We start from the raw sequence: 16,645 nt of genomic DNA, 5'->3' as shown, positions 1-16,645 counted from the left end.
ACTTGTGGAATAGAAACCTGTTAAATGTATACGTACATTTCTCTAAGCAGGTATAGCATTGTAGTTACCATGGTACATGCCAGAAGCACAATAGCACAGTGGTTAAAAACATGAACTCTAGAGCAGGACTGGAATCCCTGGGTTTAAATCCTAGCTCTACCATTTTGAATGTGGGTAGGCTATTTAACCCCCAGTGAGCTTCCATTTCTCATCAATCAAACAGTCCCTATCATCTTTTCCCATTAAGAGGACAAATGACTTAATATTTTAAGTCAATATTACATATGTAGCATAAAGCTATGTATGAAGTACATAATATGTATGTATAAAGCATGCATACATGCTATACAGTATGTAGCATACAATATGTATGTAGTATAGATAGTAAGCTGTACTTTATACTATACAGTATATAGCATAAAGCTACTTTAAAATTAACCTGTGTGTGACCAATTTATTCTGAGGACTATGAGTACATACCACCACTCAACGTTTAACTTGATTAGCCAGTATTAAATTAATAGATTGCAGATTTGCTCAAACTCTCTGGTGAATTCATTTTTCATTAGAACACTCGTCAAAGGATGGAAGAAAAGAAGCAAGGATGGAATATGAAACCCTATTGCAGTCAGATATAGCCATTCTCCTCCATTTGTTTATTCAGAGGTCAAAACAAACTGGCCCTAAGAACTGACTTGCTAAATAGTGGCAGCATCTTTACACTTGACCAGGGAAGCTTTTTCTTTTTTAAATGCTAGTTAAAAAGTAATGTAAAGGACCATCTTACCGTAATTACTGAAAGAGCCACTTTAGCCACTGGTCTGCTCTCTCTCCCATCATCACTACCAGATTAGTTTTCCTGGAGCAAAGGGGTAAAAAAAAGAGTCTGACTCCATTTTTGATGCTTGACCTCTGACACTTTCAAGCCCTACCCCTCCCTCTCACCCCACATCTGAGCAAACCCTTGACATGAGGGTGTGAGTGGGGGCAGAGGGGAGCAAGGAGGGAATTCAAATCGAAAGAAACCTAGGAACCTCACCTGGCCCCACCTCCTAACCACCACAAAAATCAGAGCCACTCCCCTCTCTTTGTTCAAGCCATTCTTAACTAGCTTGGATGTCCGTTCTGCTCTTCTTAGAAGGCCCTATTATGTGAGTAATAAACCTTTTCATGTCCTCTTGGCATGTGTGTGTGTGTGTGTGTGTGTGTGTGTGTGTGTGTGTTATCATCAATCTTAAAATCCAAACTAATTTTGTGTAGGAGGCTTGATCTGGCCATCCACAGGGCAACCATGGAGTGAGCAGTGTTTTCCAGCTGATGATTACCACCACCTGGGAGTCTTTCTTCTCTTGCTCTTGGCTTGCTCACTGTCTCTGATGACAAATAGGCATGCCTCACCTTAACCACTGGAACTATTGTGTCAACTCCCATGGTCATAGTGCCCATTGACTTAAAATATCCCATAGTGAGCATGTATGTTTTGACCCAGCAAGTAATAAATCAAAATTAAATTAAGTCTTTGGCACTTAAAGTTGGCTTAACAAAATGGGACCCCGTGGACCCTTCCCCACAGCTAAAATAGTTAATACAGTCCAATATAGATTAAACAATGCTTACAGGAATTAAAAACTACCATAGAAGACCTACAAAAGGAAGGAGTCATCATTGCTGCTGCTTTCCACTGTAATTTTCAATTTGGCCAATGATCAAAACTGATAAAAAATAAACGGCATCCGACAGTGGATTATCACAATCTTAATGCCATGATATCCCTGATTAAGGCTCTCATACCCAATCTTATTGAAATTACTGACTCTATCCAATCAGTAACTAGAAAACACTTTGCTATTATACATTTGGCAAATATATACTATTAAGTTTCTCTTTCAACAGACTTTCAGCCCTAATTTGCCTTTATCTTTGAAGGGACACAATACAACTTTACCTGGCTGTCCATGAGGCATCTCAGCAGCCCTGTCCTCCCACAGTCAATGCAGCCAAGATCTTCATCACATCCACCTTCCTTCAGGAACACAGGTATCGTATTATCTTGAAGAAATCCTCCTCTCCCACGATTCATTTGACACACTCATTCAAAAAGTATAAATACTCACAAAGGAGCTCACAAAAAGTGAGCTATTGCCCCACAAAAAGTACAAGCCCCTGCCACCTCAGTTAAAATCCTAGGAATTATTTTGTCAGTCAAGGCCTGTTCTATTCCTGACACTGCCAGAAAACAATTATTGACACCCTCAGTGCCCAAAGTGTTAAGCCCAACATCTTTCAGGATTTTTTGGGTTCTGGAGGCAACATATTTCTCATTTACAAACTTTACATAAGTTCACTTATGCTGTTACTTGCAAATTAGCCTGCCTTGAATGGGATCCTTTCCAAGAAAAGGCTCTAAAATCTGTCCAAATTGCACTACAATAGGCATTCCCAATAATGTTCCCCAGAAACACCTCCACTGTAGAGGTTTTAGCAACATCTTCTCATGCCTTCTGGAGTCTCCAGGCTACCCATGGTGGCCATAATAAGTTGCCCATGGACTTCTGATACAAGAAACTGCCCTTCTTGGCCCCATGCTACACAGCATTTGGACATCAACTGCTGGCTGCATATTGGGACTTTCTGAAGACAAAGGCCCTCACAGGCCCTGATCCTGTGACTCTCCTCAGTCCAACCAGTTGCCCCTTAGGCTTGGATCACTGATGCAGCACCCTGCACACTTGGCACCATCATAGAAGCTGCTTTATTAAAATCGAAATGGTCCTTAAAGAATAAAGCCAAACCTGGGCCTTCTGGCATATCCAACCTACAGGAGGAATTGGCTTCTTCTATCTTCAGTCCTTTGCCAGACTCAAGGGTGCTAGGGGAGGTCACCTTTCTCCCAGACCCCAGCCACCTGGAGAGTCCCTTGGGATGAACTGAGTAATCAGAAAAGTGAGTTCATGTGTTTTACTGATGGTAATGTCACCATAACACACGATGAAGCCCTCTAGTGAACTGCTGCTATTCATGCCCTAATGAGGTCATCCCTCATTAGGGATGGCACTCAAGAGTCAGCACAAATGGCCCAACTTCATGCTACTGTATGCTCAGCCAACAATTGATCCAATATGTATATCTGTACAGACTCTTGGGGCATTACCAGTTATCTGGCCAATTGGTCCAACCAATAGCAATAACAATAATTCCTTATCCATGGTCATTCCCTTTGGGCTAAAAAAAACTCTTGGAATTTCTTTCTTTGTAGATATCAAAAATATAGCCGAGTCACACATCTGCCCATACTAAGCCAAAATAAAAGGCCTCACCAAGATACTTCTTATCCTATTTGGAGTCCCAGATGTTACTGAAGTTGACCAAGGCATGCACTTCACTTCTCAAAATACACCCCATGAATGCTTGAAGAAGGCATTCAATGGAACTTTCACCTCCTTACTAGCCTCACGCTGCAAGCCTCACAAACTGTAAAAATGGCTTCCTTAAACAAGTTCAAAATCAATTAAATGAGACATAGCATATTTCAGTCATCAATCAAACAGCAGCGATCAATTGTAATATGAGTTCTGACTCCATTTGTGATGGCTCAGTGCTGATAGTTTCTAAGCCCCATCCCTCCTCCTCCCACTTTTTGCCCTACATCTGGGCAAGCCTATAAGAAGACCCATGAGCTTCATCCCCTGGCACCAGCTGGGACATTAAAACCACACAGACATGAACCCTCACTCTGGCCCCTCCTCCAATCACAATGAAAAATACAGCCAAGTCCTGCCCTTCCCAGAAAGTCCCATTATGTGAGTAATAAGCCTGTTTATACCCTCTTGGTGTGTGTGTGTGGTGTCATCAGTCTTGACATCCAAAGCAATTTGGGAAGTGGGGGTGGGGGTTGATCTCACCCTCTGTGAGGACAGCCACAGCTATGTCTATCATTCCCTTGCTCACAGATTTCCAATAGCTCCCCCTCTGTCTGCTGAGTTAAATAGACACTATTTGTAATAGCTACAGATTTATCGTTCTAGTGAGACTATTATCCTTTATACACATTATGTTTCAGATGTTGTGAGAAATGCCGTCACCCATCCAGTGCCAAAGGATGGACACAGAGACATGAGGTGCAGTGAAGTGAGACTTTAATAACAGCCTTGCAAGTCTGGGTGTCTGTGAATGGGACAGGCACACAGAAAAGGGATATATCAAGCAATTTATTCCCTAGTGCACAAGTCCTTCCCCCTACTTCCTCATTGGCTAAGTACTAAGGGGTGTGCAATCTTCCCAAATGACAGCTAAAATTTATTACCCCCTCGCAAGGAATTCCTTTGTCTGGGGGCTCAGGACAAGCCTGTGAAAAAGGCCTGCTTAAGCCTTGTGAAAGGAGAAACACCAGGGAATGAAGAAAACAATGGGGGCTAGTAACAATTTACCATCTCAAGGAGAACTTTATCTGTTCAGAGACCCTCTGGGAATGGGCTGGACCAGTCAGGCAACTTTTGGGCTGGGCATGAATCAGTCAAACCATGCTCAGATAAGTCATTTCTGAAAATGAATCACTTAGCTTATTTTCTTATAGATGTTACTGTTCTCAAAACACACTTGGTCTTCAATTGCCTCCTTTCTCTTTGCTTATACTACTCCCTGTGTGCTAAGTTTTCTTTTCCACCCACCATCTCTATTTGCCTCATCTTCAAGACCATCTTAAAACCTAACTCCTCGGGCCGAGCCCATGGCGCACTCGGGAGAGTGCAGCGCTGGGAGCGCAGCGACGCTCCCGTGCGGGTTCGGATCCTATATAGGAATGGCCGGTGCACTCACTGGCTGAGTACCGGTCACGAAAAAGACAAAAAAAAAACACCTAACTCCTCCATGGACCCTTTTTGGATTCTCCCAACCAGACAAGATCTCTCTTTGCTTTGAATCCTGTATCACACTGTTCCAATCTCCGGTAGTGCTTATTATGTTCTGTCTTGTAACAAGGTCATTCTCATCTCCTAAACTCAGGGGTTGAAAGTGTGGGTCCTGGAGATAACACCCAGCCCCCACAAAAATAAACAACAGTTCAAATCTCATATCTGATTTTTACTACCTAGTTGTTCTTGGGCAAGTCATCTATCCTCTCTAAGCCTCAATATCCTCTTCAAATGAGAAGAAGTAAGAACTTATATGTGAAGGCCTTTGCCTACTGTCTGGCTCATAGTAAGAACTCAATAAAATGTTAGTTATTACCATTACTTATTCTCATTACTAGATCAAAATAAATTTTCTGTCATAAGCTTATTTTTAAAAATCGATTGCAACAATAATGCCTGATACACAGAAAACATTTAGTAAATATGTACCGAAAGAACTGAATAAATGGTTCATGGGGCCTCACTGAAATTTTAAAACAAATTAACAAGATTGGCACAATTAAACCACTAATGGAATCTAAATTTATTCTAAATATACCCACACATATCACTGCCCCCCACAAAAGGAGTAGAATTCAGGAAAATAAATAGGTTTGTCTTCAAAACTGCTTCCTAACTAGCTAAATTGATTTTTCAAATGTTCTTCCACACCTCACACTGCCTCTCCCCACCCAGTAAACACACACACACACACACACACACACACACACACACAAACACGTGCACACACATACTCTCTCTCTGTCTCACTCAACTGGATTACAGACTTAGCTACCTTCTAAATTTGTTATTTTAACAAAGAGTAGACATTTATGGATTTAATACAGTGATAAGTTAGTTGGCAACTTGGTCAAAGTTTCTTTCTGTTCAAAATCCTGTCCACAGACATTTCATTACTCTGTAAAGTTTGATGTGAAATGCTTAAAACATCTAGTGAATTATGGTCCATATCTAATATTCCTAATTTAAATATACACCAAAAATATTTTGGTGTATATTTAAGTTAGAAAAAAGAGATTATATCCTCTAATGCAGTAATTCTCCTTCAAGGATCTACCCTAAGGGAAAGACTTGAGCTGTAGAAACACAGGTAGGTACAATGAGACTCGTTAGAACCTTAGTCAAAATTATAAGAAATGTCTCATATGTATAAAAAATGTGTTTGCCTGCAGTACTCTCAAACCAGATATTAAAATAGTTTTTAGTGATAGTGGAGAATGTTTGAAGCATTATAAGTGAAAAGGTAAGATATCTGTGAAATAAAGGGAAGACAGTTTATCTCAGTATTATGGCATTTTTTTCCCTAGTGATAGCATTATCCATGGTGTTTTTTTCCCTTCTATATTTTTAAATATTTTAAGAAACATGAGTTAATTAAAAAAGTCTTTTAAATGTTTTATATCCATTTGTTTCAATGATCTATAAGAATAACCACAGAATGTGTCTAATTGAAAAACAAAGTCTTCTTTGAGTACAATTTACTACTGTATTGTAAAATTGAGGGAAACTGTCAAACAGAGTATTGTTTCACTCAGACCAAATCCCCTGTGTACAATAAGTCACCTTGAAATGTTGTATATCTTGGTTCTCTGAGGGACAAAACCAAAAAGTAGTAGAACTAGGACTGTAGGAGAAAAGGGAGGTAGGAAAGCCTATAAACTTCCATTAAAAAAAAAAAAAGTCTATCTTGAAAACATCTTCAGTTTCTTTAAAACTTATTATTAAATATTTACCTTTCAGAAAAAGTATTATAGTTGGCCATACTTTAAACTTTTCCTTCCTTGAAAACACATTTCCTTACATTAACCAATGAACTGTGGACCACAAATAAATCTTCTCATAAAATGTCAGCTAAACATAAATTGCATTTCCACTTTTATAAACATTTGCAGGTAAGTTTGTGATACAGTAATCATGATCCTGAATCTTAAAACAGATTTCCATTTTAAATAATAAGGCAAATTAAAAACCTCATTAATTTGCTATGTGATACATTAATTCATATAAATGATAAATCTTTTGTGAACTGTGGCATAAATACTACGATGCGAGGAAATTGGGACTATTGTGTGTGGTCCTACACATGTAAAGACAGTAAATCAGCACACCAGCAGCAGGGCTGGCAGGGTTTGGCTGGTTTGTTCACTGGTTTTCCATGGTGATAATGAATTTGTAATGATTTAACTTCCCTGTTTGGTCCAGGCCCTTGGAGGATGGTAATATGCACCTGGAGTGGGCGTGGGCTGGGAGAGCAGACCAGAGAATGCAAAGCTGACCATCTCACCTGGTTATTAATTTCATGGCATGAACTTGGTCTCATTTGTTTAGTTTTCTCACCAGCTGAGCTAACTCATCTTTAAGGTAGAATTATACAAGCTAGCACAGCATTCCAGAGTTTCTACTTTTCTTTTTAAATGAAATACTAGAGTACTTCAAAAAGTTTGTGGAAAAATGGAATTAAAAGATAATATGAATCTTTCCATGAACTCTTTGAAGTATCCTCATATCACCGTTAAATTTCCATAATACTTCCTATAATGTCACAGTGTCAGATGAGGTATATGGTAATAAGATTGCTATGAAAAAATTATTTCAAAACATTTAAGAATATTCAGGGGTCTAAAACAGTAATTTTTAACAAATTGGAAGTGAAATCTAGAGCAAACTGAAACATTAAGTCAAAGCAAAAACAATAAAACAAATTTACTAAAGCAATTGCCTTTTTTATTACACATGGGTATTTCAAAGGCATCAAGTTAGGCAATTAGTAATACCATCATCTGGCAAAAAGAGCACGAGAAAAGGAGTCTAGGACCCTGGGATCTTGTCCTGGCTCTCATTACATAATATAATAAGTCACAATTATACTTTCTTCATTTGTAGAATGGGAAAAGGAGCTTGACATGCCTAGGAGGCCTTCCAATTTTGAAGTACTAAAAAGTCTTATTCTTGTCAAAATTATATAAATCGTATGTTAAACATTTTTTTCTAAAAATCTAGATCTTTTTTTAACCCATGACAAAGATAGAGCTGCTGAAGTGTTTTAAGATAAAACAAAATAAAATAAGCCTGCCCTTTTGAATGAAAAGTCTTTCTTAAGAGTAAGAATGGAAAAATAACTGTACAAAACATCCTGAAGTAGCTGTTTTCTCCCATCTAAAAGGAGACAGGATCGCCTGGACAAGGCAAAATATATTTTCTTAAACTAAGGATTTATAGTGCAGCACTGCAGTATTGCTAAAAAAATTTTAAAAGACACGGCCAAGGTATTTTTCATATACTATCTAGAAATATAATTCCCTCCCTTTCCACTCCTTTACTGTTAAAATCCTTGCACAAGTGTAAAAACGAAACGTGATTTTCATCTAATAAATGTCTGTCTTCACTTTATGGTGCTGCTCTGAAGGCTGGATGACTGAATGGATTTGGGTGTAGGAGGAAAGCACGTGCCAAATTGTTTTTGACCTTGCAAATCTTGATGGTGCCTCTTTCAGTGTAGTCTTTGGAGAAAAATTAAAATGGAAAGCAGAAATTATGTGAAAGACTGGCAAACTAGAGTTGCAAGGCTCCTGATATCATAAACAAGGTGAAGCCTGTGTTAGAATATCAGGCCAAAAGGGACAGAGTAAAACAGGATTCCTAAGGAAACCATCACAGTTCATTTGGATTTTTTTTACAGCTATTTTAATTAAAAAGACAAAGCAACGATATGTTATTTCTAATTAAATATTGAGATGTGCACAATCCATGTTTTGCCAATCAAGATATTTTAAAAGGATTTACTACTTGTCATTTGCTCACTTATTTCAACCCAGCCTTCTTCCCCACCCCTGCAAGGGTGTCCTTTTCGTTTAAAGTCTATTAAATGTGCTTCAAAGTCTCCTTTTTTTGGAAGAAAAATCTATCAGTTGCTGTACAAATCTGCCTTATTGGTCACCACAAAATCACACTTGTGGCAGCAAAACCAATATTACAAACACTAATGCTGCAAACTGAATGGTTACAATGAAAGGGGGGAGTGACAACTGAGGGTCAAGTAGCTGTATTATCCTAAAGTCTTTGCTACTTTAAATAGAAATGTATAGAATATTTTAATGGCTTTTTAATATAAGGGATTTATCAAGTACTTGAATTTTTTAAAGTATTTTTCTAACTTTCTTCAAATGAAACTTGTAATGAAGGACGTTTTCTGCTGAACACTTGAAGCTCAGTAATAAAGTGTAATAAAAATTATCAACCAAAATAAAATTTTTAAAATGGATTACTTATAGGTTTCCAGGACCAGTAATGCATAATGGTTCTAGAGAATAGTGTTTAAAACAAGTAGTTATGTTTCATTTTTAAATAAAATAATAAATACTTTTATTTTCATTTCATTTTTTCTATATTCTCTTATAATTATTGTATTTCTATAGCGTCTATCTTTCAAGGAACTTAGAATGTCTTGTGACTGCACAACATCAGTGAGTTGTCAAGCAATAACTATTTTTTACTTTAAGAATTTTCTGTTGCCATATTTTGGAGAATTCAGAGAAAGAGGGATGTGACAGAAAACAAAGCAGTGGCAAATTGGGAAGTTCATACAAACAAAGAAGCAGGGGGATGAAAAGCAGCAAGAAATTATAACTTTAAAAAAGCCATCTACCTAACAGGCAAAGACTCCGCTCCACTTTATCATAGATTGATCATTGCCTCAGGGAGTTGATGAGAAAAGCTAGACTAAGGAATCTATTGCTTTCCAGCATCTTAGGTAAAGCTCAATTTTTAACTGTTAGATTATCATGTGATGAAGAAACAATTATTCTGAATAGAGGCTCTATCAATATTATAATTTTTTTTCTACAATCAACATACTTACCAAAGTCCATCAGCAGTTTACTAAGATAGCATGCCACTATTTATTAGATGTTTTCACTGTTTTTGGCAAGCTAGCATCTTCATCATTCTTAGGAAATGATGGAAGCCAGCCAGTTTCTGAGTTCCTGGTGAACACTTAAAAAGTTTAATGGAACATTAAGTATCATATATTTATCCATTTTTCAGGTAATTATAGAATCTGAAATATAACCCATAAATAATAGATACTATAATACTTCATAAAATGAGCCTTATAAAACTTAAGAAATTAAAACTTTATATTCTGACTAATCTAATCTAAACAAGGAATAGATTAACATATTTTTAGCTCTATTTTGAAAACTTCTGAATTTAATTCAAAGAAGGAATCAGCAAAGATTTCTAGAACCTTAAGTACTATCTAACCTTATTTTATTCATAAAAATATGAAAATGTATTTTATTTGAAATGTACTTTATTTCAAACATGAAGTATTGCAGAACATAACCAATTTAAAGGGAAAACAGGCCCTAAGATTTAATTATCTAAGTTTACCTAGTACTTTAACTTAAGCAATAATAGCTAAATTTAAATCACTTGATGTAATACCTTAAATGTTGATTAATGGGCTTTACTTTTCAGCTTAAACAACATATTAAAAACTAAAAAAAAATGTCTCTTATTGATAGTACCAGTTGATTAACAACTGCTTTTACTTATACCTAAATGTGACTTATTCTTCACAAAGAAGTATATATTTACATAGAGCTTGATAAAATCAAACTATCTTCAAATTCTTAAATATGGAACTGAACATAAGCTGATTAGTTGAGACACCTGTTTACGGACATAGACATTTACCTCTGGTTATTTTCTCAAGTTCATATTCAATCATGTCAATTATTTAAACATATTAGCTAGGTCTCTGATTAAAATATTGAACACTTTTTGTTCCATTTAAATGGTTTTTAAAAATATTATCAAGAAGAAAATCTAAGTTACAACTTACATTATAATGTTAGGAAATACTTTAAAAATTTATGTTGTTAAATCTTTTATTTCAGAATATTCTATGTCTTTTTTTTTTTTTTTTTTTTTGTCGTTTTTTCGTGACCGGCACTCAGCCAGTGAGTGCACCGGTCATTCCTATATAGGATCCGAACCCGCGGCGGGAGCGTCGCCGCGCTCCCAGCGCAGCACTCTACCGAGTGCTCCATGGGCTAGGCCCTTCTATGTCTTTAAGACACTTCATATTCATATATTTATTTGCATTATATTTGTTTCACACTCTGCTCTAAAAATTCATAGACCAATCTCATATGGAGAGTTTTACTAAGTAAGTAATATTGTTCTGTCTTAACTTCATTAGTCTAGAAAAAGCCCCGAACTGTGGACTTCTTATTGTACAGAACTCTCCATTCTTAACAACTTTACAACGCTCTTACGAAATTGTTTCATGAATAGCATTAACTTCTGTGTGAAGTCTAGCCACATGAATATTCAAACTCTCTATTTAAATCCTGAAAGGATCAGCCATTTCAAAACTATCTCCAAAGTCTATTTGTATAAGGCATTGCTCCAGTTTGATTTTCAGCTATGTTAACTAATAACTTAATTACCATCTGAACCAAGACCATTCAGTATCATTGCCCCTAATCCTTTTTTCAAATAGTAAACTTGAACACACTGTAATTCTTTTAAGGATCTTTATTGATTTTTTTTAACAATTCAGTCTGTTGGATCTTGATGCAGTTTATAAAAAAACTTCAGTTTCATATAAACTGCAATCCAAAAAGTCATTTACTTTGTCAAAGAAGTTATCTGAAGTTGCAAGTTATTTTTTTGTAATATGCAGAACAGTAAAATGTAAGCATGCTCTTGGATGCAGATGCTCCTGTGTACTATGGAGTTATTCTGAAGAGCTTGCTAAGATCTGCAGGCAGTTTATGGGATGCAATTATTTTCTCCACAATTTAGGTACATAAGAATAAAACTGATATTTATTAATAAAGTACTTTTCGCAAAAAAGTTGAGGCAGCTTTTGTTGAATGCTATCTGTGTGGGTACACTTGCTACACCTTGAACTGTACTAAGAGAGACAGACCACAAGGAGTCCATGTTCATGCTGAAACTTGAAAAATCCCTCCACACGTGTTGAGGAGTTCCAAGAAAAGGAAGAGGGTAAAACACTATGCACAGTTGTTCATTGTCTTACATTAATTGAACATACCAAGAAACTTTACATAACAAGGATGCAAATCCCCTTCAACAGCTCTCAAGATCAGTGATGTCTAGAGTGGAGAGTGGAAATGGAGCAAGCCTAGGACGGGTAAAGCTTAAGTCTATACCTCATGCAGAGTTGTCCTTGTTGTGTCCTCTAATGTTTCTCAGACATCCGAATTAGAACTGAGGTTTGTTAACCTGGGGTCCGCATTGATTTCATATCTGTAATGATACCCTTCCATGTGATCCCTGCAGGCATCTCTGATGTTATGCATCCACTTTTTTATCCCCTTGCGGTTCAAATACAAAACCAGGAGGAAAATAGCGCCTATCAGGGCTAAAACAATACCCAGGAAGACATAAGAAGTCTGCAGGGATGGAGGGAGGATAGGGTCACAGTCCAGATCGGAGCTGTTGAGTTCCAAGAGGACACGATGCCTCATTTTCTGCGGGAATGCACAGGTGAGCCTAGCTTTGCCCTGTACTACCTCTGTCTCCTTGAGCCAGGCTACCATGTCCGCCATGTGGCAGTCGCAGACCCAGGGATTGTTGTCCAGGAAGACCCTGACATGGGGCAGGCCTTGCAGCTCAGCCAGGGTGCCGTTGTGAAGGACCTTGAGGGCATTGTCCTCCAGGTGGAGGCTTTCTAGGTGTGTCAGGTTGCGGAAGGACAGGTAGGTCAGGCTCACCAGGGAGTTGTTACTCAAGTCCAGATGTCTGAGTCCGGGCAGTTGGGCCAGCACATCGCCAGGCAGGTAAAGGAAGTGGTTGCTGGACAGCTCCAGGCGGCGGAGTCCCTGCAGCGCGTGGCCCGCCCGCAAGGCTGCCGCCACCATGCCCTCGAAGCTCCGGTTCTGCCGCTCCTCCGCAGAGGGCACGATGTGGTTCAGGATCAGTTCTACCAAGGGGCTGGGGGCCGAGACACTGGCATTGCTGCCCGAAAATGCGAAGGGGTTGAGGTCGGCCAGCGGGTTGTGGCTGAGGTCGAGCTGGCGCAGGCTGGGCAGGTGCTCGAAGGCGCCGGCGCGCACCTCCTCCAGGAGGCTGCCGCTGAGGTTCAGCGCGGCCAGCTCGGCCAGCGGCGGCCGGCGGGCGAAGGCGCCAGCGGGGAGCACGGCCAGCTGGTTGCCGGTGAGGAAGAGGTTGCGCACGTAGCGGGGCAGGTCAGCGGGCACCTCGGTCAGGTTGCGGTTCACGCACTTGACGGTGCGCGCCGCCTCGGAGCATTCGCACGGCGGGGGGCATTGGTCCGGCAGCGGGGGCCGGGCGGACGCGGCGGAGGCCGGGAACGACGCCGAAGAGGTGGAGGAGGACGCCGAGGAGGTGGGAGAGGACGAGGAGACCCAGCCCAGGAGGACCAGCGCCAGCCGCGCCAGCCGCAGCCGCCCGTCCCCGGCGGCGGGGCCCCGGGAGCACCCCCCAGGCATCGCGGCTCGCGGCTCCCCGGAGCTGGGCTGGGACGGCGCCCGCTCCGAAGGCTCAGAGGCTGGGCCCGGAGGGCACGGGCTGGCCGGAAGCGTCTGGAGAAAACTTTCCTCTCGTGGGAGCGGAGGAGGGACGCCGCGGCCGGAACTGGGCTCACCCCGCGCCACCGGGCGTCCCCCTCCCGGGGACGATTCCCCCGCCCCTTCCCTCCAGAAAGTACGCACGGCCGGTCGGGACGCTCGGCTCCGCGCTCCTCCTCCCGCTCTTCTTCCTGCTGCCGCCCCGGGTGGCACCTCCTCGCCTCTTTTGTTGGCGCCCCTCGCTGGATCTGCTGCGTGACCTGGGACAAGCGGGAGAGAAGCGTGAGGAGCGGCAGTGTCCGCGGCTGCCCGAGTGCACACACCGGCCTCTCCGAGCCAAGTCGTCTCCACTGTGTCCCCAAGACCTGCCTCCAAAAGCCTGCTCGGGCATCGCTTCCCCCAGCCCCACCGCACATCCTTACCCGGGAGAGGGACGCGCTCCCGGAGCGCCAAGTCTTCCTTCCTCCCCGGCCCACACTATATACACGCTGCCAGCCTCCCGCTGGCCGCCTTCCCCACACTCGTCTCCCGCGTCTAACTTCTCGCTTAATCCCCAGCGCCTTCCCGACCAAACTTCTCACTCACCCAGCTCCTTCCCCCGCCGCCTCCGCGGACGCCAAGCCTCCCGCGGTCTCCGCCCCCGCCCGGACCTCTCGTCCCTGTCCAGGTTAGGACGCGCGGCAAGTTTCAGGTTACAGAAGTCTTTTCATCTCTTCTTGTAGCTTCTGGATTAGCAGGAAGTGGAGGGCCGTACAGCTGTCGCCCCCAGCCCGCGCCCCGCCAGCCCCTGGGATCCCGAGGGGTTCAAGTCCTCTCCCAGGGGAACAAAGCGGCGGTGGGACCCTGGGCGGGGTGGCAACATGAACCTACGCTACTCCCCCGCCCGACGATGGGGAGGGGCCCCGGCACCGCCTCCGCTTCTCTCCCGGGCCACTTGCTCCCCACCGCTCACCTCCACGCCCGCCGCCTCTGGAGCCAACTCCGAGTCCCACCAGAGTCTCGGCGACTTCCCGGCTCCGCGCTGCGGGCGCCGACTCTCCTCTCACTCCAGCCCCTGGCCCAACCTCCGCAGCTGGGAAAAACCAAGCCGGGGGGCGGGGGAGGGCCGGGCCTGCCGGAGGAACCTCGGCCTCGTGGCCAACCTCCACAGCTCTAAGTAGGGGGATTTAAGTAAGGAGACTCGGGGGATCTGGGCTGCGCGCCTCCTCCTGGTGGAAATCAACGAGGAATGTGCCAGAAAAGGCAAGGGAATCCCTTTCTCTCCCCCTCCCTGGAATCATTTGGTGGTTCCTCATTTTGCATACTGTATTTACCTTGGACAGGAGCAAAACCGCTGGTGAATCTCTTGGAATTCACCCTGATTCTGGCACCTTTGGCAGTGACGAGTTAGCTTTAGGCGTGACAGCAGCGCAAAACTGCAGCAGAAAGAAATGAGCTGAAAATGTACAGCGGCAGTAGCAGACGCCCAGCAGATTGTTAAGGGAGCTCAGAAAGTCTCCCCACCAAAGCCGTACCTTAGGCGGCCAACTTCAGATAGGAGTAATGAATGCGTTCGCACCTGTCCTGACCCCGCACTTCTTGGGTAGCTACGGAACTTGTGAACAGAGCCAACTTTAAGAAAAAAATAAACATTAGTATAGAGGCGACTCATTCTTGATTCATTAGTTTTTCTCCCCCCAAAATTAAAAGCAGAAAGGAAAAAAACGGCAGCTGAAGCATCCTAGAAACAAAGGGCAAATAGCAACGATGTGAGTCACCTGGCAAGCGGACCCCCAACCCCCTGGGGCGCTGTGTGTCAGGGCAAGTCACTTAAGCAGGGAGAGCTCACGAGGTGGGGGAGTGGGGCTGGGGGAAGCTGACCGGGGAGAGCTGAAGTTTGGTCCCAAGGTCGATCGTCCCAGCGGGTGACCAACCGGCAATGGTGGAGAAGATGGGGGTGGGGAAAGAGACAGCCTGATGATTTGATTACCTTACCTGAAGGATTTGTTATCATACCAGAGAGGTTTGGGGTCCTGAGTGTCCTATCGTTGTTCTCTCAATAACTCTATACCCCCTTTGTCCCAATCAAATATTTGTAATTTCTCTTAAGGATGAGAAGGTGCTGGTTATTCCAGGTTCATTTTAGAGAGAAAACGGCAATTAGAGAAAACACGATTAGGAAAATTAAGATCTGGTCATATAAAGGGCTTCAAATAAGGGATGTTGAAGTTTGTGCCTGTGACATGTGACTTTAGTGTGAAGAAAGACCCCAACTCTCCAGTCTATGTCTGATTAATTTTGTAGGAAGAGATTGTGTTCAGAGCCAACAGCAAAAATGGCCCAGGCAAGAGCTGGAGGGACTGGAAACTGCAGAGAAGATTTGTGCAAAAAGCCAGTTTCATTAATTTGCATCTTTAGCACATTTATCTAAATTACTTTTTCTTATTTTTAAGTGTTCTGCAACATGAATGTGAAACATTTTGGAAAAAGAATCTCAAGAGCTGTAGTCATGTTCTGTATCCCGACTGTGGTGGTGGTTATATAAATCTATACACGTTTTAATACTCAGAACTTTGTACACCAAAAAGTCACTTTTACTTGATAAAATTGATAATTTTAAAAATAAAATAAATTACTCATGGGAAAAAACTGTAGTAACGCTCTGGCATGATATTAAATCTGTTTCTGATCTAAAGAGCAACTGCTCTGTTAGGAGGGTGAGACACTTTAGAATTTAGAAAGATGATTAACATATATTCTCATACGATCCTCAAAACAATGCAAAGGCAAGATAGATATCATTAGTATTATTGTCTTGTTTTTACTCTGTTTTACAAATGAAAAAACTGGGGCTTTGCACTAATAATAACTAGCATTGACTGAGTGTCTTCTACTTGCCAAGCCCTGTGCTGATCACTTTACAGAAATTATCTCATTTACTCTTTACATCAGTATTCAGCTAGGTCCTCTCACTTCAGTTGTATACACAAGAAAATTGATGCAAAAATAAATTATATAACTTGTTTGAATGAGGGATGGAGATGGGAACCAGGCCCAATTTGTCTGCCTCTCATATATATCCCACAATCTGCCTCGAGGCTAGATTAAAGCGTTTGTGCAAAGTCCTACTCTGTTGAATTTAGGCAGAATGTAAGCCTCACCCCTTATTCTCTTTCTACTTCTTTTCCCCCT

The 16,645-nt window shown here is 41.9% G+C and overlaps 1 protein-coding gene across 1 annotated transcript; it reads right to left on the bottom strand.

The window, feature by feature from the left end:
• Positions 1–11,785: 11,785 nt before the first annotated feature.
• Positions 11,786–13,396, bottom strand: TPBG (trophoblast glycoprotein). Its single transcript, XM_063098211.1, has one exon. It carries the CDS (start codon positions 13,394–13,396, stop codon positions 12,134–12,136), a length of 1,263 nt encoding a protein of 420 aa, XP_062954281.1. The 3' UTR covers positions 11,786–12,133.
• Between the last annotated feature and the right edge of the window lie 3,249 nt (positions 13,397–16,645).

The sequence above is a fragment of the Cynocephalus volans genome, chromosome 5 (assembly GCF_027409185.1).
Source record: "Cynocephalus volans isolate mCynVol1 chromosome 5, mCynVol1.pri, whole genome shotgun sequence".
Lineage (NCBI taxonomy): Eukaryota > Metazoa > Chordata > Mammalia > Dermoptera > Cynocephalidae > Cynocephalus > Cynocephalus volans.
The sequence above is the reverse complement of the archived record's forward strand: the minus strand, read 5'-3'. Positions and strand labels throughout refer to the sequence as shown.